At 41.6% G+C, this 26,699-nt stretch overlaps 1 protein-coding gene and 1 non-coding gene across 2 annotated transcripts in view; both read left to right on the top strand.

Annotated features, from left to right (window-relative positions):
* The window catches only part of LOC145409682 (U3 small nucleolar RNA-associated protein 15 homolog), a 403,188-nt gene that overhangs the window by 21,779 nt on the left and 354,710 nt on the right, over positions 1-26,699 (top strand). The window contains exon 2 of the mRNA XM_080280034.1: positions 10,822-10,914. Within this exon, the coding sequence (XP_080136160.1) occupies positions 10,822-10,914 (93 nt within the window). The remainder of the gene's footprint in view (positions 1-10,821; positions 10,915-26,699) is intronic.
* Positions 775-893, top strand: LOC145409704 (5S ribosomal RNA). The gene has a single exon (XR_013899152.1). It is a non-coding gene; the product is annotated as a 5S ribosomal RNA (ribosomal RNA).

Here is a 26,699-nt window from a genome sequence, read left to right as displayed (position 1 = left end):
GATGGAAGTTTGGAGGGTAAAGTGCTTGAAAGGGTACAACAAGGAAGAAAGGTTGCTGGATCCTTGAAGGCAGTGATAAGAAACAGGGAGGTGAGCATGGAAGTGAAAGAGTTATCACATGACAGTATTGTGATACCAACTCTAACGTATGGAAGTGAAGCTTGGACGTTGTTGGAGGGACACAAGTCAAGAGTGAGAGCAGTGGAAATAAGTTATTTGAGAGGAGCCTGTGGAGTCACATGGAGAGACAGACTGACAAATGAGGATGTGAAGGAGCATTGTGGTGTGGACGTGGATGTAATAGGAAGCGTTAGGAGAAACACACTGAAGTGGTTTGGCCATGTGAAGAGGATGTAGAGTGAGAGACTGATGAGGAGAGTGTATGTGAGTGAGATGGAGGGGGAGAGAGGGAGGAGAAGGCCAAGTATGAGATGGAGGGATGGAGTGGAGAGGTATATGAGAGAGGGGGGTGTGAATTGGAAGCAGGGCAGTGGAATGGCGAGGGACATAGTGATGTGGAGGCGATTTGTTTGTGGCCACCCCGTATGGGATTAAGGCGTCTGGCAATAGATAGGTAGATTAAATTCGAGGTTGGATTTAGGCAGTTTTCATGTTTGTAGGATTGTTTGGTACTAGTATTTATTAGCTATGTAGGTTTTAGTCCCACATTTTCCCTCTTCAAAACTCTTCCCACTATTAGCTGGTACTGTACTAAATTCCAGGTTAGGTTTGGGCAGTTTTCCCGTTTGTAGGATTGTTTGGTATAAGTACATATCCAACGGCCATACCACGTTGAGTACACCGCTTCCCGTTCGATCAGCGAAGTTAAGCAACGTTGGGTCTGGTTAGTACTTGGATGGGTGACCGCCTGGGAACACCAGATGCTGTTGGCATCCCTACGTCAAGTGGGGTTGGTGGAGGATTAGTGCCCCTCCCTGTAAAAACAATTAACTCTAAGCCCTTGGCCACCCTGTCTGGGATACATGGCGTCTGGCAATGAATGAATGAATGTATTATGTAGGTTTTAGCCCCACATTTTCCCTTTTCAAAACCCTGTCCACTGTTAGCAGGTATTATGACTGTCAGGAATATGAAGGTGGAGGCAGACACCATAAGGCACTTACCCTTGATGCTAATCTCGTATGCAGGTCTTTCATCCTGTGGTGGGTTTTGCACCCACTATCCTGGGATACAAAGCTACTGCATCATCTAGGTTACCACAGTTACTTTCCCTAGGTGCTACGAAGCCACTACATCATCCAGATTACCACAGTTACCTTCCCTAGGTGCTACTTTAAATATGGTACTCATTTTATGTGTCAACCCACAAAAGATGGATAGACACCTGAGTTGAATAGGGCCAGCTGCCTGCACCAGTATTTGAATGCTGACACTAATGGACTGGCAGCTTTAAAGCAAGCAGCATTAACTCAGGGTTGCCAGGCCAATAGGGTCTTCCTCCTGCCCAGTTCTCCCCATAAAATCGCCCAATCTTTAATTAAGAAAAACAGGCCATCCAAAACTCGCTCTGTTTATGATATATGTCCTTCCCTCACTCACCCATTCCTCAGGATTTGTGTACCCCCTTCATAATACAGCTACTATTAAAATAACTCCCAAACCCAAAACCCACAACTTCCCAGATTTTCTTGCAATTCTGTCTTAAAAACTGGTTCAGTTTTGTGGGAAAAGTGCAGCCTTGGCAGCTCTGCACTAATCCCTTGGCTATATGTATGAGAAAAGGAGTAGGTAAATAATTTTAAGCCAATACTCAGGAATATTTTCCCTTTTTATTTGTTTTTTATTTATTTATTTACATTGATGTTTGTTTACATTGACCAGGTTGGGGTTCTCTTCTCTGTAACTTTTCCATTGTAGATTCTCTGTTTAATAATGGCGTTTAGTAAATATATAGTACCCCCCTCTGTATTTACTATCTATCTAACTATAGCCAGATGCCATAATCCCATAAGGGATGAGGAGAATGGTGGCTGAACAGGAAGCCATAGACAGAGGCGTTAATGAACAGTACAGAGCCCTCAAGAACAATCTCTTCAGAGTCACTGATGTAATGTGCGGTTGGACAGGAAGCCCACCAAGATATAAAGTAACTTGTTGGTGGGATGAGGTTGTAGAAGCTGCAGTTAAGGAGAAAAGAAGGCTTTTCCGAGAATGGAAGAAGGGTGGTAGCAAGGAGGAATACTTGGCTGTCAAGCCTAGGGCTAGAAGAGAGGTATACAGGGCGAAGTCTGAGTCACAGAGACTTTTATTTGATAACCTAAATCATGGGGAAAAGAAAAATATGATAATTAAGGAAGCAAATCAGATGAAGAAGGATAATCAGGATGTTATAGGTGAGCAGTAGGTGAAGAATGATGAAGGACGGATAGTGGTGAACAGTGAGGATATTAAAGATGCATGGAGAGAGCATTATAGCCAGTTGTTGAATGAGGAGTTTGAGTGGGACAGGGAAGGGTTGGAGCCAGCAGATCCAGTGTTTGGCCCTTGGCCTTTGTTTGATGCTGCTACTGTGAGTGAGACAATAGGCAGGATGAAGGTGGTGAAGGCAGGCGGTATGTCTGGGTTGACTGCCGAAATGTTGAAGGCCTCAGGAGATATAGGGGTGAGGTTAGTCTCTGACCATGAGTATGTTGTCCTAGGTGATTGGCTGAAGAGTGTACAGTAATTGTAAATGTGTATAAAGGGAAGGGTGATGCTCTGGAAAGAGGAAATTATAGAGGTATAAAGCTTTTAGATCAGGTAATGTAAAGAGTTTTAGAAGGTATGATCAGAGAAAGAGTGAATATTGATGAGATACATTTTGGGTTTATGCCAGGTAAGGGGACCACTGATGCCATATTCATTGTTTGACAGCTTCTGGAAAAATATATTGGTAAGAAAAGGGATCTGTATTTTGTTTTTGTTGATTTGAAAAAGGCCTTTGACAGAGTCCCAAGAGAGGTGGTGAAGTGGGCAATGAGAAAGCTTGGCCTGGAGGAGTGGCTGGTTAGGGTGGTTATGGCTATGTATGTGGGTGCTCACACCCAGGTGAGAGTGAATGGAGATTTGAGTGATGAGTTTTCCGTGAAAGTTGGTGTGCATCAGGGGTCAGTTTTGAGTTCCATGTTGTTTATCATGGTACTTGAAGCCCTTTCACGTGACTTCAGAAACGGATTCCCGTGGGAGATGTTGTATGCCGATGATTTGGTGTTGACTGAGGAGAACGAAAGGGATGCGGAAGAAAGATTTAGGAAGTGGAGAGATGGTATGGGGCACAAGGGCTTAAGGGTAAATGCAGATAAAACAAAAGTGATGATATCTAGGGTTGGTGGCAGTACTGTCAAAGACGAGGGAGAGTGGCCATGTGCAGTTTGCCACAAGGGCGTGGGAAGTAATTCCATCTTGTGCAGTGTTTGTGATAAATGGGTGCACAAGAGATGTAGTGGTATCAGAGGTAGACTGCGAGATAATGCTGATTTTATGTGTACAGCGTGTCAGGGAGAGCAGGTGGAGATTGTCAGGCGTGAAAGGATTGAACTTGCTGGTGAATCTCTTGAGTGTGTGGAAGAGTTTTATTATTTGGGAGACATGTTGTGTGCAGGAGGTGGGGTTGGAGCTAGCTCTGTGGCTAGGGTAAGAAGTGGTTGGAAGAAGTTCAGGGAGCTGTTGCCTCTCCTGACATTGAGAGGACTCTCCCTACATGCTAAGGGGTCTTTGTATGCAGCATGTGTTAAGAGTGTAATGCTGTATGGTAGTGAGACCTGGGCAGTAAAGGAGGAGGGTATTTGCCGGCTCAGACGTACAGAAATGTCAGTGATTAGGTGGATGTGTAGTGTGTCCCTGCGTGCAAGGTCTCGGGGGGGCTGGGTTTACGATGGAAGAGTTGAGAGGTAGGATGGAACTGGAGTGCATTGGTGTTGTGATGGGGAGAGGTAGATTGAGATGGTTTGGGCATGTGGAGAGGATGGAGGATGGTAATTGGGTGAGGAAGGTGAGAAGTGTTAAAATTGATAGTGGGATTATGAGGGGTAGACCTAGAAAGGCATGGGGCGAGGTCATTAAGTGTGACCTCAGGGTTAAGGGACTGAATAGGGAGGCTGCAGTAGATTGTGCAGCATGGAGAGCCACCATTAGGTGACCAAGGCTGATGCATGCAAGAATGTTGGAGCCTTTAAAAACGAATTGAAATGATGGCCATTTGTCTGAGTACGGTAAGTTGTTTTATGGGGAGGTGCATGAACCCTCTGCCAACCTACTTGTTGATGTGTAGGCAACATGTATGGGTTGGTTGTATGGGTATCTGATACCACGCATGGTTGTAAATGGTTTCTTGGCATACAGGAAACCATTAGGCTTTTTACTCAATGTAAAGCCACCTGAGAAAAAAAGAAGTGAAGTAAAAAGTGACAGGAAAGATGGGAGAAATAGGAAGAGAGGAGGGCAGAAACAGAAAAAGAATAATAAAGGTGATGGGGGAAGTAGGCAGCACCATCATCCACTCACTGGATGTAGTGCTGCTTACGGTAAAGCCCCAAGTTTCATGCCTAACTGGTTCCATGAAAAGTAACGCAAACCATGAAACTGCTAAACTTGGGGCATTGATCCTATGGGAAATATGCTAATTGGTTCTGGGTCCCATGCCCACTCCTCCTCAAACCCATTTTTGACATGTAAAATTTACTGGTCACGCCTGAAAAGAAATTTGTATTAATACGAAGTAGTGTACGTAATAGGCAAGGAAACTCACTTGGAAGGCTAGAATGAGGTGCTTAATGTAAATGATGGGGGTGTTATTTCCAAGGCAGGCGGTGAGGCTACTGCACCCCACCACCTCTGGCACCTCCACCCTCCTCTGCCTCTGCTGCCTCTGCCTCTCCATGCAACACATCCATCCTGTGCTGCACCTCTTCTGCGGCAGTGGTGGTGAACAGCGACGATCGCTTTCCGTGCACGCAGTGTATTTACATTTTCTCACCACGAATGGAGGGTTTTTCGCATGAAACCTTGTGTTTGGGAATATTTGCAGGCCACCACTAACCATAAGACTGCAAACAAAGATGTCACTTAACTTGTGGCTTTACTGTACATATTCCTTCTTTCACCTTTATCATTCAGTTTTCTGTGTCTGCCCTCCTCCCTGTTTCTCCCATCTTTCCTGTCACTTTTTATTACTCTTCTTTCCTTCTCAGGTAGCTTTACATTGAGCGACAAGCCTAATTAAGCCAACAAACCATTTACAGTGCTGAGTGGCAACCATATAACCAACCCACACATGTTGCCTACGTGTCAACAACCGGGTTGGGGAAGGGTTAGTGCACCTCTGTAAAACAACTAACTGAGACAAAGGGCCACCTTTTATGGGATTATGGCTTCTGGCTGGAGATAGATAGACAGTAAATAAAGAGGGGAGGTACTGATATTCTTCAGCTCACAACTCCATCTGGTAGCACATCTGTGTCAGAATGAGCAAGGTTGACCTAACCTAAACTTATTTTAGATGCAGTAGCAGATAGAGCAAGGAGCTAGAGAACCCACTCAGTACTAATTTGGTAAATGCCAACGAAAACAGTTCATGCAAAGGACCTCCCTTAATTAAGTCAGCCAATTTCAAAAATCACATTTTAGATATTGTACTGGTAGCAGATACTTTATGATGAACTGAAACTTCCTATCTAGCTATGAAAAAGTGGTATGCATTATTCAAGAATGGATATAGTCAGTGCCATCAGCATCAAAACCTGGTCCAGAGAAAGAAGATAATTATGCTAAAGTTGCTTAAATATGCTTCCTGGATAATTTCCCATATTGGCCCATAATTTTTCTATTACAAATGCTTCATATAATGGTAGAACAGTAACCCTTTACATTATGAACTAATTTTTATGTCCTTTGTACATATGTCATTCAGTCAACTTGGACTTGTCAGTTCCCTAGCCTTATCAACATCAATACCTCACCTTCTAATCTAAGTAAGCATATCTAAATGTGACGCCGTGTTATCTTTTAAAGAATCCCCATATTGTGGTTGACCTTGGTACCATTGATTTTTTCTGTGGAATGTCTATCTATCTATCTATGTATTGCCAGACGCCTCAGTCCCGTTTGGGGTGGCCACAAACAAATCGCCTCCAAGTCGCCCTGTCCCCCGTCATTTCACTGCCCTGCTTCCAACTCACATCCCCCTGTCTCATATACCTCTCCACCCTTCCCTCCATCTCATCCTCAGCCTCCCCCTCCCTCTTCCCCCCTCCACCTCACTCATATACACTCTCTTCGTCAGTCTTTCACCCTCCATCCTCTCCACATGGCCAAACCACCTCAGTGTGTTCCTCATAACGCTTCCTATCACATCCACATCTATACCACAACGCTCGTTTATATCCTCATTCGTCAGCCTGTCTCTCCATGTGACTCCACAGGCTCCTCTTAAATAACTCATTTCCACTTCTCTCACTCTTGACTTGTGTCCTTCCAACAACGTCCAAGCTTCACTTCCGTACATTAGAGTTGGTATCACAATACCGTCATGTAGTAACTTTTTCACTTCCATGCTCACTTCCCTGTTTCTTATCACTGCTTTCAAAGAACCAGCAACCTTTCTTCCCTGCTGTACCCTTTCACGCACTTCACCCTCCAAACCTCCATCCTTACTCATCACACTACCCAAGTACCGGTACTTAAACATACTCACATTTTCCAACTCCTCACCATCCAGCCTTGCTGTACATTCACTGACTTCACCTTTCTCAAAGACCATCACTTTACTCTTCCCTACATTCACCTTTAGATTCCGTTTCTTACACACTCTCCCAAACTTATCCACCAAGCCTTGCAGCTCCCCTTCGTCTTCACTTAACAACACAGTATCATCTGGAATGTACTGGAAGTAAACCAAAAGCCAAAACCAGCAAATTCTCAACAGTTACTGGTACTGAAAGCTATTGAGGAAAAAAGAAAAATGGAGATATGTAATAAGGGTAGTGTGATGAGGAAGGACGGAAGTTTAGAGGATGAAGTGCTTGAAAGGGTACAATGGAGAAGAAAGGTTGCTGGTTCATTGAAAGCAGTGATAAGAATAGGGAAGTGAGCATGGAAGTACAAAAGTCGGGTAAAATTATAGTTTCAGCCAGAAACAGAATTAGAAGATTCTGATTTTTAAATTTTTTTTGACAATTCAGTGATACATTTCTTCTATGGAATTTTCATCACTAATTATTTTTATTCTGCCCCTGAAGATAACCTAGCCTAACCTACCCAAGCCCTCAAGAGTAAAATAAAAAATAATTTGTGATGAAAGTGCCATGGAAGAAAAGTGTCTTAGAATTGTCTAAATACCACAAAAAAAAGAAGAAGAAAGATCAAAATCTCGCAGTTCTGTTTTTGGCTGAAACTATAATACAGTAATCCCTCGATTATCCTGGTGCCCCTTACCCAGACAATCCATTACCCAGACGCTGTGATCTGGCTGTTCAAAATCATTATTGTACTTTTTTTTTTTTTTTAAATAATATCTGGACAAAAGGTATGCATCCAGGTGGAAACATTTACTCAAGGCGGAGAGGATAAAGAGCGAGAGATTAACGAGGAGAATCTGTGTAAGTGAGGTGGAGATGGGTAGGGGGAGACCAAGGATGAGATGGAGGGATGGAGTGGAGAGGTATATAAGATAGTGGGGTGTGAGCTGTGGGGAGGGTAGGGAAATGGCAGGGGACAGGGCAGCATGGAGGAGATCTGTTTGTGGCCACCCCATATGGGATTAAGGCATCTGGTTATAATAGATAGAGATTTAAGTACCAATATAATTTGGATTTTGTGACTGCCAGCATGATTTATGCCCCAGTGATATATGCAAGAAGAATGACAAAAATAATTTTCAGTATATGGAAGATTTCTTGTGAAGGAAGGAGGGATCAGTTAAATATTCACTCATAAGAATGGCATAGTGTTTGGAGTGATTTAACTGAGATACTTAAGTGAATGAAAAAATTAAATGCTGGAGAATGTTGGTAGTCTTAACCACTTCGCTAAGCATTTTTTACTTCAGTATTGCAGCCCATGGATGATTTTATTGAGCTTATGAGATATATTTGAAACTAGAGGGGTAAGGTATACGAAGTGCTACCCAAAAGTACAAGTAATTTGAACAGAGGGAACCAACCTTTTGCAGTTTTGCCTTTTGCCACTAGGAGGAGTCAGCCACACCCCTTGTACATCAGTGTTGCCCTGGCTGTGTCTGTGAGTGGACGTGTTGTTGAGCTACACTTACTATTGTAATGTGGTGTGTAGGTGGTTTGGCGGTTTTGCAATGACGGACCCCACGGAAAAAAGAACCTGCATCAAGTTCTGCTTCAAGATCAAGAAGACGGCTGCAGAAACTCACAGGTTGCTTCAGCAAGCGTTTGGTGACAATACCATGTCCCAAAGCAGAACATTTTTCTGGTACAGGTGGTTCAAGGAAGGATGAAAAAAGTGCGTCAAGTTCGCAGCAGTGTCAAGTCGATGTTGATCGTTTTCTTCGATATCCAAGGGATTGTTCACAAGGAATTCATCCCACCCAGTTAATCTGTCAATGAAATGTTTTACTGTGAAGTTTTGCAGCGTCTGAGGGAGAACATCCGCCGCAAATGTCCAGAACAGTGGAAGAACAAGGACTGGGTCCTGCATCATGACAATGCCTCAGCCTATACATCAGTTGTTGTCTTGCAGTTCCTGACTTCATTAACACAGTAGTCATTCCCCACCCACCTTATTCGCCTGACCTTGCCGCCTGCGACTTTTTCCTGTTTCCCAAGCTGAAATTACAACTGAAAGGGTGTCGATTTGACTCAGTTGAGGAGAGGATGGAGAGTGAGAGACTGATGAGGAGAGTGTATGTGAGTGAGGTGGAGGGGGAGAGAGGGAGGGGAAGGCCAAGGATGAGATGGAGTGGAGAGGTATATGAGAGAGGGGGGTGTGAATTGGGAGCAGGGCAGTGAAAGGGCGGGGGACAGGGCGATGTGGAGGCGATTTGTTTGTGGCGACCTCGTATAAGGGATTAAGGCATCTGGCAATAGATAGAGAGATAGAGGAGATCCAGACAGAATCGCAGGAGGTGCTCAAGACCATCACACCTGACACCTTCTAGGGATGCATGGACTCGTGGAAAAAACGCAGGGACCACTGTATACATGCCCAAGAGGACTACTTTGAAGGCGACAGTGAGAACTAGGAGGTAAAGTAATTCATTTTCCTACAGTATTCAAATTACTGTAACTTTTGGGTAGCACCTCGTATTCTTCATTGACCCCTAGACTACTAGAAACCTTTTGTGAACTTAGTCATTTGGAAGTTGCAAGAAATTAGCAAAGAAAATACATCACAAGATTCAAGAGGTTAAAACTGAGCAGAGACCACAGAACAGGCAAAAATGGCTTCATATTATGGACAGTTCTATTCTAGTAAGGAGGCAAATAGGAAGTACCTGTAGTTTGAGAGTGGAGTAGGAGTGAATGAGTAGATTATGTTACCCAGTGATGCTGATGCTATTTCAGGTGAGAGTTTCATTATGCTAGTAGGCTAGATAGGTATGTGACTGGAAAAGGTAGGGTATAAGACTTATTCCAGTCACATAAGTACTGAGTGCAGAATTATTACTGTACTACTTTTCTGTATTACAGGTTTCAGTAGAATGTACAGACATACCCCAATATCCAGGAGTGTTGTGTACCGGTGGGAGTGTTTGGACAGTGAGTTGCTGGATATCAAAATAATTTTCTCCATAAGATACTGAAGAAAAGCCGGAGATGCGTTCCAGGCCCAAACCCAGACTCTTATATACCTTATTCAGTCAATAGAGACTGATGCAGAAACATCATAGTTATATTATTATCCTCATAAACAATACTATTGCTAAAAAATGGGACATCAAACATCACATATGACTTGTTATGGGAATTTATTGATGACAAACGAAAAGGGCTTGACTGATCTTGGCAGGGCCATCTCCTGCCTTGTGATGCCAAATAATATCCAACTTCAGAACCAAGGTGGTGGACTTGTTGGGCCTCTTGGCAGCAGGCTGGGCAGAAGTTGAAGCTTAACTTTTTGAATGGTGGTGGTGATGGTGGTGCAGCATGAAGCAGTGCAGAAAGGTAAGATGGTGAGAATTGCAGTGCTGAGATGCGTTCAGGGCAGCAGACACAGTGAGATGAAGAGTGCTGGCAAGGCAGGCAGCGTGTTAAGCAAGGGTGGGGGAGGGTGGGGGGACGAGGAGGGAGACACACCTGGCAGTGCTGAGCGTGGTGTAGGATGGAGGAGGGCTGGGGGAATTGGAGATGGGGATAGAAGCAAGGGGATGGAGGAAGAACGAGGAGAGCTGCACACACCACCACGTCCGCATTTGGATACGCACTTTTCAAACCTAGGGAGCGATGGCCGTTCAGATCATGGGAATGTTCCCCAATTTCTTTTGTTCAGTGTAGCTAGTGTTTGATTATTTGGGCGCAGGATGTCGAGGTATGCATGTATGTGTATTCCTCTTACACATACATGTGTAATTTTGAAGTTATGGTAGTTTTATTGTAATGTGTGCTGTTGCATCTTTTTGTTACTAGTTTTGGCTGGAGGATTTGGTGGATAAGGGAGAGCCATCAGTTTTGGTCCCTGAATCAAATCATCTGGAGGTAGCAAGGACAAACCAGAAAGAATGTCAGTTGGATGCAAGATGTTATTAAAAATTTGGCAATACAAGAAGTGGACCTAGGATTCATTAATTGTATATCTATACTGTGGTATATTATTTCCTCTGAAGTGTAGTGAATTAATTCCTGTGTCCTGTTTCAGTTCCCTGTGACAGTGAAGGAGTTTACAGCCATTGACTTCATAGATATTTGTCCTTCTTTGCCTCACAATATTGCTGTCACATCTGGGCCAAAGGTGAGCATGTAAAGGTTATGTGGGTATGGTAGATTTCAGTCATTAAAATCTGTTTAATTTTTAAATTTAAGCACAGCACTTGTTGAATTCAAATTCATTTTTCACATCACTGTTATATTTGTCTTACTGAGCTCCAGCTTATTGCTAACACTTCTGCACCAAAGGTGAGGGTGGAAGAAATAATTGGTTAGTTGTGCACGATCAAAAAAATATTGGTGCACATCTTACCAGAAACACTCTTGACACCACAGATAATGGATATTGCAGAAGGACCACTAATGAATAATGCAAATGGCCCTTTGCTTATACCATACAGTGGCAGCCCTGGTTTCATGCAGATGCAAAATATAAAATGCTTGCAGGTGACAATTTGAGTATTGTCAGTAGTGGTATTGTCACTGGATGCACATTCTAGTGCAAATTGATTGATCTTGGGGCATTGCAAGCCTAACTGATCATTTACGTAGGGGTGCAACCTTTTTCACTTGCATCGTTGTACTTACGCACACATGTTTATTACAGACATTTTTATTACATCTGTGTCATCTTCGACCGTTTATCTTTTGTTCATTAGGACACACAAGAATGGCAGACCACTGATCAGTTAATTATCATGATCATCATCTTGCACTCTGTTTCCCACCTAATCATGGGGCTAGGTAGGATCCAGAAAACTAGGAAAGGGAAAGCATGGGGGAGACAGTAAACAGCATGTCTGGTGAAATGGCCTAGTTACTTACACATACCATTCAAGCCTCCAGATTCCTGGCCATATCTCACAGGTGTAACCATCTGTATTTATAATTATTTTGAGTACCGGTATTTACCTATTTGCAGCATACAGGAATTGAGCTAAGCTTGTGTTGTCCTGTCTCCATATCTACATTTACCTAGTCTAGTTTAAAATACATGAATGTTCTTTGCCTGCACCATCTCTTCATCTAAGTCATTCCAAATACTTATGCTTCTATTCGGGAAACTGAATCTTTTAAGATCACTAAGGCATCTACTTTTCCTCAACTTGAAGTCATGACCTCTTGTTCTTCCATCACCCAACACAAATAGATCCTCTCTATCCATCCTTTCAAATTCTCATACATTTCTAAATATCATGATCAAGTCACCTCTTTCCCATTTCTCACGCAGTGGTGGTAACTTCAGTTTTTCCAATCTCTCCCTGTAAGTGAGTTCCCTTACGTTTGGTATCATCCTCGTTGCCATATGTTGAACCCTGTCTAGTTTATCAATATGCTTCTTCAAATAAGGTGACCATACCACATCTGCATACTCCAGTCTTGGTCTTATCATGGTCACTATCAGCTCCCTCAGCATTTCCTCGTCCATATAATTAACCCCTTAACCGCGGGGCGTCACTTTCGTGACGCTTGGGAGCAAGGGATCATACCGCGGGGCGTCGCTTTTGTGATTCTGTGTTATTTTGAATTCACCCGGGCTTCCAAGTGGGGGCTTGTATCATCTATCAGTACTGCCAATGTCCAACACTAGTCAGCACTCCTAATCTCATCTGTACTCCCATCCATTGTTGACAATTTAGCCATTTCTCCCCGTTCTTGACTCCCCTCCCTACCCCCCCTCCATTACCCTACCCTGCGCCTGCCCGGCCGTGCTATGCTAAGTAAATCTTCCCTGGAATTTTTCACTGATTTCATCCATTGAAATAAGCCCTATGTCCTATTCTTATACCAAATAATATATACAAGAAAGAAATAAGGTAAGTGAGAGTACCATACACCTGGAATTGGCTAATTATCACCTGACAACACCTCACATGCACTCGTTCGCTAATTTTCGCTGTTTTTTTCCCCTTGAAATATGCCGTATAATCTATTTTCGTAATAAATATACATGTAAGGAGGGAAGGGAGACGCCTAAGTGATATTTACATTCACCTGGAACTACCTAATTTATAATGTATTGTCTAGATTTCCTGCCAATCATTTCAGTGCTAGACAAAGCTGTTTCAAGATCTAACATTGGTAGCTCTGAATATATATCTCCTAAGTAGGCCTCTAATCTATTTTCGTAATAAATATACATGTAAGGAGGGAAGGAAGAAGCCTAAGTGATATTTACATTCACCTGGAACTACCAAATTTATAATGTATTGTCTAGATTTCCTGCCAGTCATTTCAGTGCTAGACTTAGCTGTTTCAAGAACTAATATTGGTAACTCTGAATAACCCCTAAGCAGGCCTCCATCCCGGCCCTCCGTTATCAGTTTACTCTCATCTTCCGAAGCGAGGGTACGTATGTTTCTTCTTGCTGACTTCAAGGCCTTTTTTCACCCCCATGCAAATGGCCCTGTGACCTTTACCCCCTACTAAACCTTGTGTGGAAAGAGGTAAAGGGCTGACAATTGTTAAAAGGGTGACTACGATCTTTCTATTGAGTAAAACAGTGCAAGTGGAATTGTAAATAATGTGTAAATAATGTGTAAACAGCAAGTGAAAGTAATGAATGTAAATATACGTGAACAATGGAAAATAGTTTTATAAGTTATTTCAAGTGACAGTGCATAACACAGTGTAAATAAAATAGAAATGTAAATAACGTAAATAAAATAGAGAACGTAAATAGAAATGTAAATGAGTAGTATTATAAGAATACGAGTATATACCCTAGGAGTAATGAAAGTGAAAGTTTCACTCTAGCATGTCTGAATGCTATGAGTTATGAGAGTGAAGATGAAAGTGACATTCACTCTCAATGCCAGTATACAGGACGAGAAAGTGAATGCTACGTATTTTATTGAAAGAAATTGAATCCCTACAGTGACAATAAACTAATACTACTGAAGGAAACTTATGGATAAAGACTGTAGATATATATAAGTGTTATATAGTAATAGAAATATAAAGTGTGAGGGGTTTTATGAATAATAAATGACAGAGAACCAAGAGCGAACTAGTGCCAGTGCGACGATCAGACGCGCTCGTAATTTCCATTGCTTTCACAGTGTTTTTTTTTTTTTTTTTTTGAGTATGGATCCCAAACTACTTGAAAATTGTAGAATAGTGTTTATAGTGTTTGTATCTGGCTGTGGTAATCATATTACGGGTTGTCGGGAAGTGTAAAGTGGAGACTTCGTTACCCTACTTCAGGGGTCTCCACAAGTCCTACGGTAACCGACGAAGGCTCAACAATCATTCCAGGAGAAAGCTGAAGGTATGTGCCATAAGCATATGTAATTTTATTATTCTAGGACTAATAACTGATTTTTGGCAAATATTTTTTGAGAGTCTGTCGGAGCCCAAATAACCCCGCGGGACACGCAAGTCATTGGTAAACAAGCCCGCTGTGTAGGGGTTAAAAGCCACTCTCATGTTGGTCAGTAATCCATAAGTTCCTCCAATGATTTTGTTTATATGCTTTTCTGGTGACAAGTCATCCTGAATAATCACTCCCAAGTCTTCTCGTCTTTTCTTTTACAAATTATCTCACTGCCCATTTTATAAGTCCAGTGCGGTCTTTTTTCACTGATTCCCATTTCTAATACATGACTCTTCTTGCCATTAAAATCCATTTTCCAAGTCTGGCTCCATCCGCGGAGTTTGTCCAAGTCCTCTTGCAGTTTTTTACAACTATCAATACCTTTAATGTTTCATGATTTTACCATCATCTGTGAACATATTCATGTAACTATTTAAACTCTCTGGTAAATCATTTACATATATCAGAAACATTATTGGGGCTAAGACAGAGCCCTGGGATACTCCACTAGTTACGTTTCTCCACTGTGACACCTTGTCTCTTATGACTGTTCTCATCTGCCTTCGTATCAAATAATCTTCCATCCACTTTATTAGTTTCCCATACACCCCTCCAAAGGTCTTCAGCTTCCACAGCAGTCTCCTATAAGGCACCCTGTCATATGCTTTCTTGAGATCAAGATAGACACAATCTGCTCATCCCTCTCTCTCTTATATGACATCTATTACCCTACTGTAGAAACTTAATAGGTTAGTAACACATGATCTTGCTTCCCTAAAACCAAATTGTCTTGGTGTTATCACTTCATTTTCTCCTAAATACTTTATCCATCTTTTTCTAATAATTTTCTCACAAATTTTACAAACAATACTAGTGAGTGATACAGGTCTGTAATTGAGTGGATCTTCCCTATCTCCCCCCTTGAAGATTGGCACAATACTTGCTCTTTTCCAATCTTTAGGTAACTGTCCATTTTCCAGCAAACTCTTGGTGATGACATAAACAGGCCACACTAACTGGTCAGCACATTCCTTCAGGAACCATCCAGCCACACCATTTGGCCCCATTGCTTTTCTTACATCCAAATCCCTCATCAGCTGCAGAACCTCATTCACATCAACATTAATTTCTGCCATTCCCATCATCCTTGGTTCTATTTCAGGTTCCCTAAATTCCTCTTCCAACACAAAGACTGACTGCAGTTTGTTATTCATTATTTCACACAATTTTTCTTGGGTCTGGTTAGTACTTGGATGGGTAACTGCCTGGGAACACCAGATGCTGTTGGCATAACGTTCTCCCTACGTGTCAAGTGGGGTTGGTGGAGGATTAGTGCCCCTCCATGTAAAACAATTAACTCTAAGCCCTTGACCACCCCGATTGGTATACATGGCGTCTGGCAATGAATGAATGAATGAAAACTTTCATTTTACCATTTACAAACGTATAAAATAATTTCGGCTCATTTTTACATTTAGTTACAATATCTTTTTCATATTTCCTTTCCTCTTCTCTCCGCACCCTTACATATTCATTTCTTACCTGCTTGTACTCCTCCCAAGAGCTTTCACCATACCTTCTTCTCACTTTATTCCATGCTCTTTTTCTTTCCTCATGTGCCATTCTACATCTGTTGTTAAACCATTCTTTCTTCCTTTCCATAGCTGTGGAAAATATTGGAACATATTTACTAACTCCTGTTTTATACACTTTTATGAGAAACTCATATTTCTCATCAATATTTGTGATCATATTCATTTTACTCCAGTCTACATTTTGGAAAAAGTTCCTCAGGAAAGCAAAGTCTGCCTTCCCATAATTGTATCTATTTCCTCTGTGTGTTTCATCTCTTTCTCCTTCCCTTACTCCCACCACTTCCGTCTCAATAACCAGATGATCACTTTTACCAAAGGGGCATTGGCAGGTTATGTTCTTCACATCATTTGGGTCCTTTGTGAATACTAATTCGAGTCTTGATGGTTCGTCATCACCCCAAATTCTTTTATTTTCTTTAATTACTTGGGTTAACATGTTTTCCATCACCATTCCATTAATTTATTTCCCCATGATTCCACATTGCTCCCAGCATCCATACTTTCCCAGTCAACTTCTCAACAATTGAAGTCTCCCATTATTATTAATCTTTTCCTTCGTTCAATTATCATCTTTAGTTTAACCCCTAAAACGCGGGGCGTTGCATTTGCGACGCTCGCCGAAAAGGACATAACGGCGGAGCGTCGCGTTTGCGATTCGAGTTAATTTTGAATAAACGCGGGCAAGGATGTTCCAGCTGGTATTGTCTATCAGTACCACCACCCTTTAGCTACAGTTAGTATACTTTACCTTTGTACTACTGACCTCCGTTGTTGCCAAGTATCGCGTTTTCCCTCCCCTCCCCCCCCCCACGGCCCGGCCAGCCTGGCTGTGATACATGGCAGCGCTCTGACTGCTCAGAACTTTAAATCTGCGCTCTCCTCTCACAAGCAGTTTATGCTGATAGGAAACGCTTGTTTCCCCAGTTGTAACACTAGCTTTTTTTCACACGGTTTACCCCTGTTTAGCGTCAGTTTACCGCAGGCTTTCAAAGTGACATTATGGCGAGTTCTAGCTCTTCCGAGTCAGTGCGAGCGGCCGACAGGAACGAGAATAAAGTGACGGGCGTAAGGCAGAATAAAAGGCGCGCTGCGGTGATCTTTTGGGAAGTAATATGATTGAAAATAATGTTGTAGTATACGTGTTTTTAGCTGTGAAAATGGAAATGTTTGTTGAGTGACGGGAAGACCGCCGCCGCGCTGCATGTCGGTCATACGCCTCGTTGATTTTGGCCTTATTTTCAGTGCTTATTGTACAAATACGGATTCCAAACTACCTGTATGTTGTAGTATAAAGTTTACTGTGACAGAATGAGGCTGTGGTAGAGAGGAAACCGGGTTGCTGGAGATGTGAAAGTGAAGATTTTGTTACCCAACTTTGCAAGTCTCCACAAGTCCTTGGGTAGTCCATGAAGGCTCAACACCTGTCTCTGGAGAAAGCTGAATGTAAGTACTATCTGCCATACCAAGTATAATGTTCTAGGGTTGATCTCTGATTTTTGGCTAATATTTTCCCACAAGTACTCAGACCGCGATCAAACGCTGCCACCCGGGGGGGTCGCCTGTCGATGGCCTGGTATTAGGGGTTAATAATAGATTCACTTACTAACTTCGTAATCTTCTTTTGCCCATGCCCTAGTTTTGGGAGACATAAAATACTATTCCATCTAGTTTTTCTCCATAACTCTTCTCAATTTCAACTTCCAAAAGTTCAGCCATGGTATTTTCAAGTTCTGTATTTTTTGCTCTTTGGTCATTATGGGTTAAATCATTATACCTCCTCCAAGCTTGCATTCTCTATCCTTCCTCCAAATATTATATTTGTTCCATCCAAATAACTTTGTATCAACTTTTGGGGGAATTTAGTCTCCACCAAGCAAACAAAATCAGGTTTCTTTTCATTTATATAGTCACCAATTTCCCCTTTCTTAGTTATTAACCATCCACATTACTGTACATGATACTTAGATTTACTGCACTAGTTTTATCTTTACTCACTCCTCTCTTTTTCGTATTCATGTCCATACTCCTTGTTTCCTTCACTTCTAGTTCCTCACATACCACTTCCTTACTTTCATATCCATCACTCTCCAAAAAGAAGTTTTGCATTCTTCCTCTGTCCTTCTGTCATTTTTTCCTTGTTCCTTCAAAGATTTTAAAACTTCTCTTTCTTCTTCATTCAAATTTTTTCTTACTGTAATATTTTCCATCCCTGCCTCTTTACTTAGTTTCCAGGTCACCTTAAGTGTATCATTTACTACACATTCTGATGACAACTTAACTCTCATTGGTCGTGCTTCCCCCATTCATATATGGCCCTATCCTCCTTACTTCCTCAATTTCTTTTTCCCACTTGTTTCGTTCGGGATCAATCTCGCCCAACATTTTTCTCACCAGATTCGTGTCTCTCTCAAGTCACACATCTAACCTTTTCTTCCTCCTCCCGATTTCCAAATATTACCACACATCTGTTCCTTTCTACAGTGTCTCTCACTATTTTCTCATTTTTCTTCAATATTTTCACTACATTTTTTTCCATTTTTTTCTTGTTCATTTCCCTTTCTTCCTAAATGATTTCCCTTAAGCTGACCACTAAGTTCTTCCACATGTGCCCACTTTGCCTTTTGCTCTTCTAACACACTACTCACCTTCTCTGTTTTATTAGTGCTCTCTTCTAGTTTTCTCCATAATTTGATATTTTCACGCTTCAAATTCTCTGTCTTCTGGTTTGCCATCTCATTGGCCTGGATCAGACTCTGTATGATATTCTTGGTACTTTCAGGAATGTTTTTTTTAATACTAAATCCTCCACTTTCTTTTCTAGTTTACTAATCCTCATAATCAATGTTTTAACCAAATTCATGACATCTGTTTCACTGTCAAATCCTAGAAATTCAAGTCCCTTGATGTTTACATTGTTGGCCATGTTTGTGGTTGGTCTATCTATCTATCTATTGCCAGACGCCTCAATCCCGTTTGGGGTGGCCATAAACAAATTGCCTCCAAGTCGCCCTGTTCCCCGCCATTTCACTGCCCTGCTCCCAACTCACACCCCCCTGTCTCATATACCTCTCCAGCCCATCCCTCCATCTCATCCTCGGCCTCCCCCTCCCTCTTCCCTCCTCCACCTCACTCACATACACTCTCTTCGTCAGTCTTTCACCCTCCATCCTCTCCACATGGCCAAACCACCTCAGTGTGTTCCTCATAACGCTTCCTATCACATCCACATCCACACCACAACGCTCCTTTATATCCTCATTCGTCAGCCTGTCTCTCCACGTGACTCCACAGGCTCCTCTTAAATAACTCATTTCCACTGCTCTCACTCTTGACTTGTGTCCTTCCAACAACGTCCAAGCTTCACTTTCATACATTGGAGTTGGTATCACAATACTGTCATGTAGTAACTTTTTCACTTCCGTGCTCATTTCCCTGTTTCTTATCACTGCTTTCAAAGAACCAGCAACCTTTCTTCCCTGCTGTACCCTTTCAAGCACTTCACCCTCCAAACATCCATCCTTACTCATCGCACTGCCCAAGTACTTAAACGTACTCACATTTTCCAATTCCTCACCATCCAACCTCGCTCTACATTCGCTGACTTCTCCTCTCTCAAAGACCTTCACTTTACTCTTCCCTACAGTCACCTTTAGATTCCGTTTCTTACACACTCTCCCAAACTCATCCACCAAGCCTTGCAGCTCCCCTTCGTCTTCACTCAACAACACAGTATCATCTGCAAACAACAGTACAGGGAGTTTCCAAACACTATCCTCTCTCACCAGGGCCACTCCAACATCCACTTCCCTACCTTGTACCTCTTTTATTACCCCATCCATGTACAGATTGAACAACCATGGAGACATGACACATCCCTGTTTCAACCCAACTTTCAAAGAGAAAAATTCACTTAGTTCACCATCCACACGCACTGCAGACTTTGCACCATCGTACATACTCTTCACAGCATTCAACAACTTCCCATCTACTCCATATATTCTTAACACTTTCCACAATCCTTGTCTATCCACCCTGTCATATGCTTTCTCCAAATCCATGAAAGCCGCATACAACTTCTTTCCCTTCTCTAGAAACTTTTCCATTAAGGTTGGTTACAGTACCAAAAGAGCTGTTACCGAAAATACTATAAACAATCATGCATACTCACTGACAACAACTCTTTATATTTTTGGTAATCAGTATTAACTTACAATACTTTAAACTTAAAACAAGATCAAAGGAGACAGGACAAACATAATTTCTGAAAACTACTTAAGGTTTGCAGCTGTGGCTGAGAGGCGTTCGAGACACATCCGTTTGCTCTAGCTGAACCGCTGTGTGTGTGTGTGTGTGTGTGTGTGTGTGTGTGTGTATTTACCTATTTGTAGTTTATAGGAATTGAGCAATGCTCGTGTTGACCTGTCTCCATATCCACATTTATCAAGTCTACCTTTACACACATGAATGTTTTTCTCATGCACCACCTCTTTGTCTAAGTCGTTCCAAATATTTAAGTATTTACCTAATATACCTAATTGTGATATACATGGAATGTACTATGCTCGTGGGTTTCCATCGCTGTTTCTCTGTCTATCTATCTATTGCCAGACGCCTCAATCCCGTTTGGGGTGGCCACAAACAAAAGCGCCTCCAAGTTGCCCTGTCTCCCGCCATTTCACTGCCCTGCTCCCAACTTACACCCCCCTGTCTCATATACCTCTCCAGCCCATCCCTCCATCTCATCCTCGGCCTCCCCCTCCCTCTTCCCCCCTCCACCTCACTCACATACACTCTCTTCGTCAGTCTTTCACCCTCCATCCTCTCCACATGGCCAAACCACCTCAGTGTGTTCCTCATAACGCTTCCTATCACATCCACATCCACACCACAACGCTCCTTTATATCCTCATTCGTCAGCCTGTCTCTCCACGTGACTCCACAGGCTCCTCTTAAATAACTCATTTCCACTGCTCTCACTCTTGACTTGTGTCCTTCCAACAATGTCCAAGCTTCACTTCCGTATGTTAGAGTTGGTACCACAATACTGTCATGTAGTAACCTTTTCACTTCCATGCTCACTTCCCTGTTTCTTATCACTACTTTCAAAGAACCAGCAACCTTTCTTCCCTGCTGTACCCTTTCAAGCACTTCACCCTCCAAACATCCATCCTTACTCATCACACTACCCAAGTACTTAAACGTACTCACATTTTCCAATTCCTCACCATTCAACCTCGCTGTACATTCACTGACTTCACCTCTCTCAAAGACCATCACTTTACTCTTCCCTACATTCACCTTTAGATTCCGTTTCTTACACACTCTCTCAAACTCATCCATCAAGCCTGGCAGCTCCCCTTCGTGTTCACTCAACAACACAGTATCATCTGCAAACAACAGTACAGGGAGTTTCCAAACACTATCCTCTCTCACCAGGGCCACTCTAACATCCACTACCCTACCTTGTACCTCTTTTATTACCCCATCCATGTACAGATTGAACAACCATGGAGACATGACACATCCCTGTTTCAAACCAACTTTCAAAGAGAAAAATTCACTTAGTTCACCATCCACACGCACTGCAGCCTTCGCACCATCGTACATACTCTTCACAGCATTCAACAACTTCCCATCTACTCCATATATTCTTAACACTTTCCACAATCCTTGTCTATCCACCCTGTCATATGCTTTCTCCAAATCCATGAAAGCCGCATACAGCTTCTTTCTCTAGAAACTTTTTCAATAAGTCGAATTTAGCTTTAAACTCATTTAAGTTTTTAGACTGGACCATCTCTTTGTCCAGGATATTCCATATGTCTATACTTCTGTAAGGAAAGCTATATTTCTTGATATCCTTCAAGCAGCTTGACTTTTTCAACTTCATTCCGTGTCCTCTTGTTGCTCTATTATCCCATACAAACAGATCTTTGTCAATTTTATCTACTGCCACCATGGTCCTGAACACTGCAGTCATGTCTCCCCTCTCCAGTTTTTCCAGCCTCCCTCTGTATGATATGTCTGTCAGACTGGGGACCATCTTGGTTGCTGTTCTTTGTATTCTGTCAATCTTGTTTATATCTTTCTCTTTGTGTGGGGACCACACTACCGCTGCATTTTCTAACCTGGGGCAGATCATGGCCACTATCAATTTTTTCATCATATCCTCATCCATATAATGAAATGCTACTCCGATGTTAGTCAAGAGTTTATAAGTCTCTCCAACTATCTTGTTAATGTGCTTTTCTGGTGACAAACTATCTTGGACCAGCACTCCCAAATCTTTCTCTTCTCTCCTTTTTGTGATTAATTCATTACCCAACAAATAATTCAGTGATGGTCTCCTGGTACTTTTACCCATTTCCAATATTTTACATTTCTTTACATTAAATTTCATTTCCCATGTCCGGCTCCAATTGTGTATCCTATCCAAATCCTCCTGCAGTATTTTACAATCCTCCTCAACCTCTACCTTCCTCAAGATCTTTACATCATCAGCAAACAGACTTGCACAACTGTTCACTCCATCTATCATATCATTTACGTAAATCAGGAACATTACTGGCGCCAACACTGAGCCTTGAGGGACTCCACTTGTTACTTCCCTCCATTCAGACATCCTATCCTTTATTACTGTCCTCATTTGTCTGTCTCTCAAAAAGTCTCTCATCCATTCCAGAAGTTTCCCCTTTAGTCCTATATTTTCTAGTTTCCACATTAGTCTCTTATGAGGTACCTTGTCAAAGGCCTTCTCTAAGTCTAAGTACACACAATCCACCCAACCATCTCTCTCCTGTACCACGTCAATCGCTCTTGAGTAAAAGCTCAACAAGTTAGAAACACATGACCTTCCACTTCTGAATCCAAACTGACATTCAGCCAAAATATTCATCTCTTCCAGATATTTTATCCATCTGTCTTTCAGGATTCTCTCACACAATTTTGCAGCCATGCTGGTTAGAGACACTGGTTTCTTCCCTGTTTCCTCCCTTATAAATTGGTACCACATTTGCCCTCTTCCATTCTTGTGGCACTTTCCCCTCTTCCAGTGAGCATACGATTAAACTGTGAATTTTATCCGCCAGTTGTTCTCTGCATTCCTTCAGTACCCAATTAGAAATTCTATCAGGTCCTGGGGCTTTCCTTACATCTTGAGTTTCCAGTAATTTATACACTTCCTGTACCTCCACTTTTATATCTTTCATCACCGGAACATTTCTAATCACTCCCTCCCCTTCCACAAGCTCCTTTTCTTTAGTGAAAACTGACTGGAAACGTTTGTTCATTATTTCTGCTTTCATTGCTGCATCCTTAAAGACCTCTCCTTCTACTTTCAGTGGTGATTCCTTCCTTTTGTTTCAGTTTGCCATTAACAAATCTATAAAACAGTTTGGGTTCATCCTTGCATTTGTCTGTTATACCTTTTTCAAAATTCCTTTCTTCTTCTCTACGTATTCTTGTGTATTCATTTCTTGTTCTTTTATATTCTTCCTTTGTTCTGTTGTTACCTCTCTTTCTCCAATTGTTCCACGCCTTATCTCTCTCTTTTTTTGCTATCATACACCTTCTATTAAACACTCCTTTTTCCTGTTTCCTTTCCCTCTTACTCTTGGTACAAATTTTTCCACTCCCAAATTATAGAGGTCTAGAAAGATATCCCACTTCCTCTGTATCTCTCTTGTTTCTCTGAATTTTCTCCAATCCGCATTTTCAAAAAAGTTTCTCAGTCCTGTAAAATTTGCTTTCCCAAAGTTGTATCTTCCCTGTCTATGAAGCTCGTCTCTTGGCTCGACATTCCCTATTAACATCTGGAACCCAATGACCACATGATCACTTTTTCCTAAAGGACATAGATATTTCAATGATTCTATTACATCGGGTTCTTTGGTGAACAGTAAATCTAACCTTGCTGGTGTGTCCTCACCTCGAAACCGTGTCTCTTCTTTGACCCATTGCGTCATCACATTATTCATTATTATATTTAATAACATAGTGTGTGTGTGTGTGTGTGTGTGTGTGTGTGTGTGTGTGTGCACCACACATATGCCAGCTAAATTGTGTCAATCTGTCAATTACTCCCCTCATAAAACGATTTCAGCAAATTCCCTTCTACTCCAAATATAGCCATCATACTCCATAAGCCCACCCAGTCATAAGCCAGCAGAAAAACAGTCTTATTTCCTGTCATATCTATGGCTGTGGCTCTTATTTATGCTGTGTTGTGGTCAGGCACATAAATTAACCTTGGTGAATTGGGAACCTAAATGCTTTTTAATTATGTACAGTAATGCCACCAAGGAAAGTTGATAGGTCATCTGCCCTGAAATATATTGGACTGTGGTGGACTAGCTTTGGACACAAACAGGAAGGATCAAATGGGATTAGCTGTTACTGTTTTCACCAAATGAGAAAGTAGTGAGCCTTGTGAAGAAGAGGTACTGTAGATACATGTATTTGTGAAACATAAGTATGAAATTAGTTATTTTCCTCATATGTTTTGATTTCATAATACCTGAATTATTCCATTGGAAAATTTATGCTCACATAACCATCTTTTTCAAGTGCTGGCATAATTCGTCCATATGTTCTTTGTGTGTGAACATCCCTTTAATCCAAGTAAGATAATTTTGAGTTTGTTTATTCTTGCTGCTACTTGCTTATTTCTTTCTCTCATACACTTTCCCATTAGTACTGCATGTATGTCCCTGTTGTTGGGTTGAATATTGATAAATAAGGGATGAGAGAACGATGAGCATGGTAAATGTAAGTACAGCATCTCATAGAGGCAGATACTTGCACTTTTCTCCATCCATTGTCTTCTGTATGTCCTAAACCAATTACCATACGGCACTTCCTTACATAACATTGTAGGTGTGTTCCCCAGAACTACATTGTTAATTGAAAATTTTCAATTTAAATCACTAAATAAGGGATATGTTCCTGAAAGAAAGATAATCTCAGATGATCTATCGTATTCAAAGGTGCAGTGCATTTGTGAGTTGTTTGAACACTAGCCTTTCACTGCAGATGCTGAATGCTTAATAGTAAATGATATCTTAAATAAAATGTATTCCTGTGATGATTGGGAACTTTATAGTGAAAAATTTATCATTAAATAGAATTTTGTAGTGAAAAAATATCTGGTGAAAGCATGTTACATGAAGAATTGCTGTACAGTGTATGGTTTATGCACTATACTGTACCATTTTTTTATTTTCCCCTCCCAGGAGGTAGACCACCATTTAATATAGATGATTATCCATGTTCAGGAGATCAGGTTCGTCTATCTATCTATCTATCATCCAATCCTACATTGCTCCATGTGGAGCGTAGGAGCCCGGGGCTAGGCAGTTGGTCCCTATATTTAAGATGAGAGTGACCAGCCTCACTCATCCCTGAGTGGCATTACACGAGCAATCAACCCCAACCATCCCTTGGATATAAACCTGCACTGGCTCAATCCGATTGGAGCGCAATAATTACCCACTAAACCACCAGGCGCCAAAATTTGGTTATATAGTTACCACCCAGCGTAGTAAACGGTTTCCTGGTGTACAGGAAACCATTTTGGCTTGTCACTCAGTGTAGAGTCACCCACAGGCAGAAGGAAGAGAAAAGAATACAAACTCATTTTATGTTAGCTAGAATATAATACAGTGGAATCACCCAAATTGTATATTTCTAAACAGCAGATCCACACTACATGGCAACATCATGCAACGGTTTTCAAGATCAGTAATTTACGGAAATTATACGTAATTCACGATTGCACCTTCGAAAGTAAAGGTTTTCCAGTGTGATTTTGAGCATCTACTATGCTGTGTTTGCACAAATGGTGTGTGTGTGTGTGTGTGTGTGTGTGTGTGTGTGTGTGTGTGTGTGTGTGTGTGTGTGTGTGTGTCTCTCTCTCTCTCTCTCTCTCTCTCTCTTTCTGGAAGATTGTGATAACATGGGGTGAATTGTGAGTGGGGAATTCCTTAACCCATGGATTGTGCAATTACCCATTTTTATCCCACCCTGTGGTGTGCAAAAAATGAAGAAAAAAAAAGATTTTTTTACGTTTTTCTTTATAAAAACTTGAAGATAAACATCCAGGGCATCATCTGGTGAAAAAAAAAAAAAAAAATCTCTTTCTTTGTGTAGGGCCGTGCTTAAGTTTACGTAGGGGAGTAGTGAAAAAATGAATTAAAAGACAAACATTTTGTTTTTGTTTTTGTTTATTATAGACTTGAAGATAAACATCCAGGGCATCATCTGGTGAAAAGAAAAAAATCTCTCTCTCTCTCTCTCTCTCTCTCTCTCTCTCTCTCTCTCTCTCCGTCTTTCCGTAGTGCCATGCATAGGCTTGTGTAGGGGTGGAGTAGTTAGCAGTGATGCACAGCCTGAGCTGTGGCTCGCAATGTGACACTACCCAACCTGAACTGTGGCTCACAATCCACAGGTTAATGGGGATTGGTGTGGGAAGGGACATTTCCACCAGGGACCTTGTTATAGGAATTGGCTTTATACTGTACATGCCTTCATTAAGGTGTGTGTGTGTGTGTGTATGTGTGTTACCTAATTCTTACCTAATTGTATGTATCCTTACAAGAATGAGTAAAGCTTGTGCTGTCCAATGTATTAAACCATTTTTATCATACATATCCTTAAATTTATGAATAGTTTTGGCACACATTCATTCATTAGCGCAATCTACTGATCAATTGCCCTATTTGGGAAACTCGAATTTCCTTACATCTCTGTCACCTCTCTCACTCTCTTTCCCCCCCCCCCTGCTGATGCCTTCCCATAGGTTATATACTCACTGATGTCTATTTACTCCTTCCCTGAGATGCATTTATGTAGCATAATCATGTCTCCCCTTTTCCTTCTCTCTTGTAATGTTGGTAGGTTCAGTTTTTCTAGTCTTTCTTCGTAACTTAGATCTGATCTTGTAATGGCCCTTTGTACTTTTTC

The sequence above is a fragment of the Coenobita brevimanus genome, chromosome 82 (assembly GCF_032717465.1).
Source record: "Coenobita brevimanus isolate Jiangsu-jjx chromosome 82, ASM3271746v2, whole genome shotgun sequence".
NCBI classification, from domain to species: Eukaryota; Metazoa; Arthropoda; class Malacostraca; order Decapoda; family Coenobitidae; genus Coenobita; species Coenobita brevimanus.
This window is presented reverse-complemented; position numbering and strand designations above follow the sequence as displayed.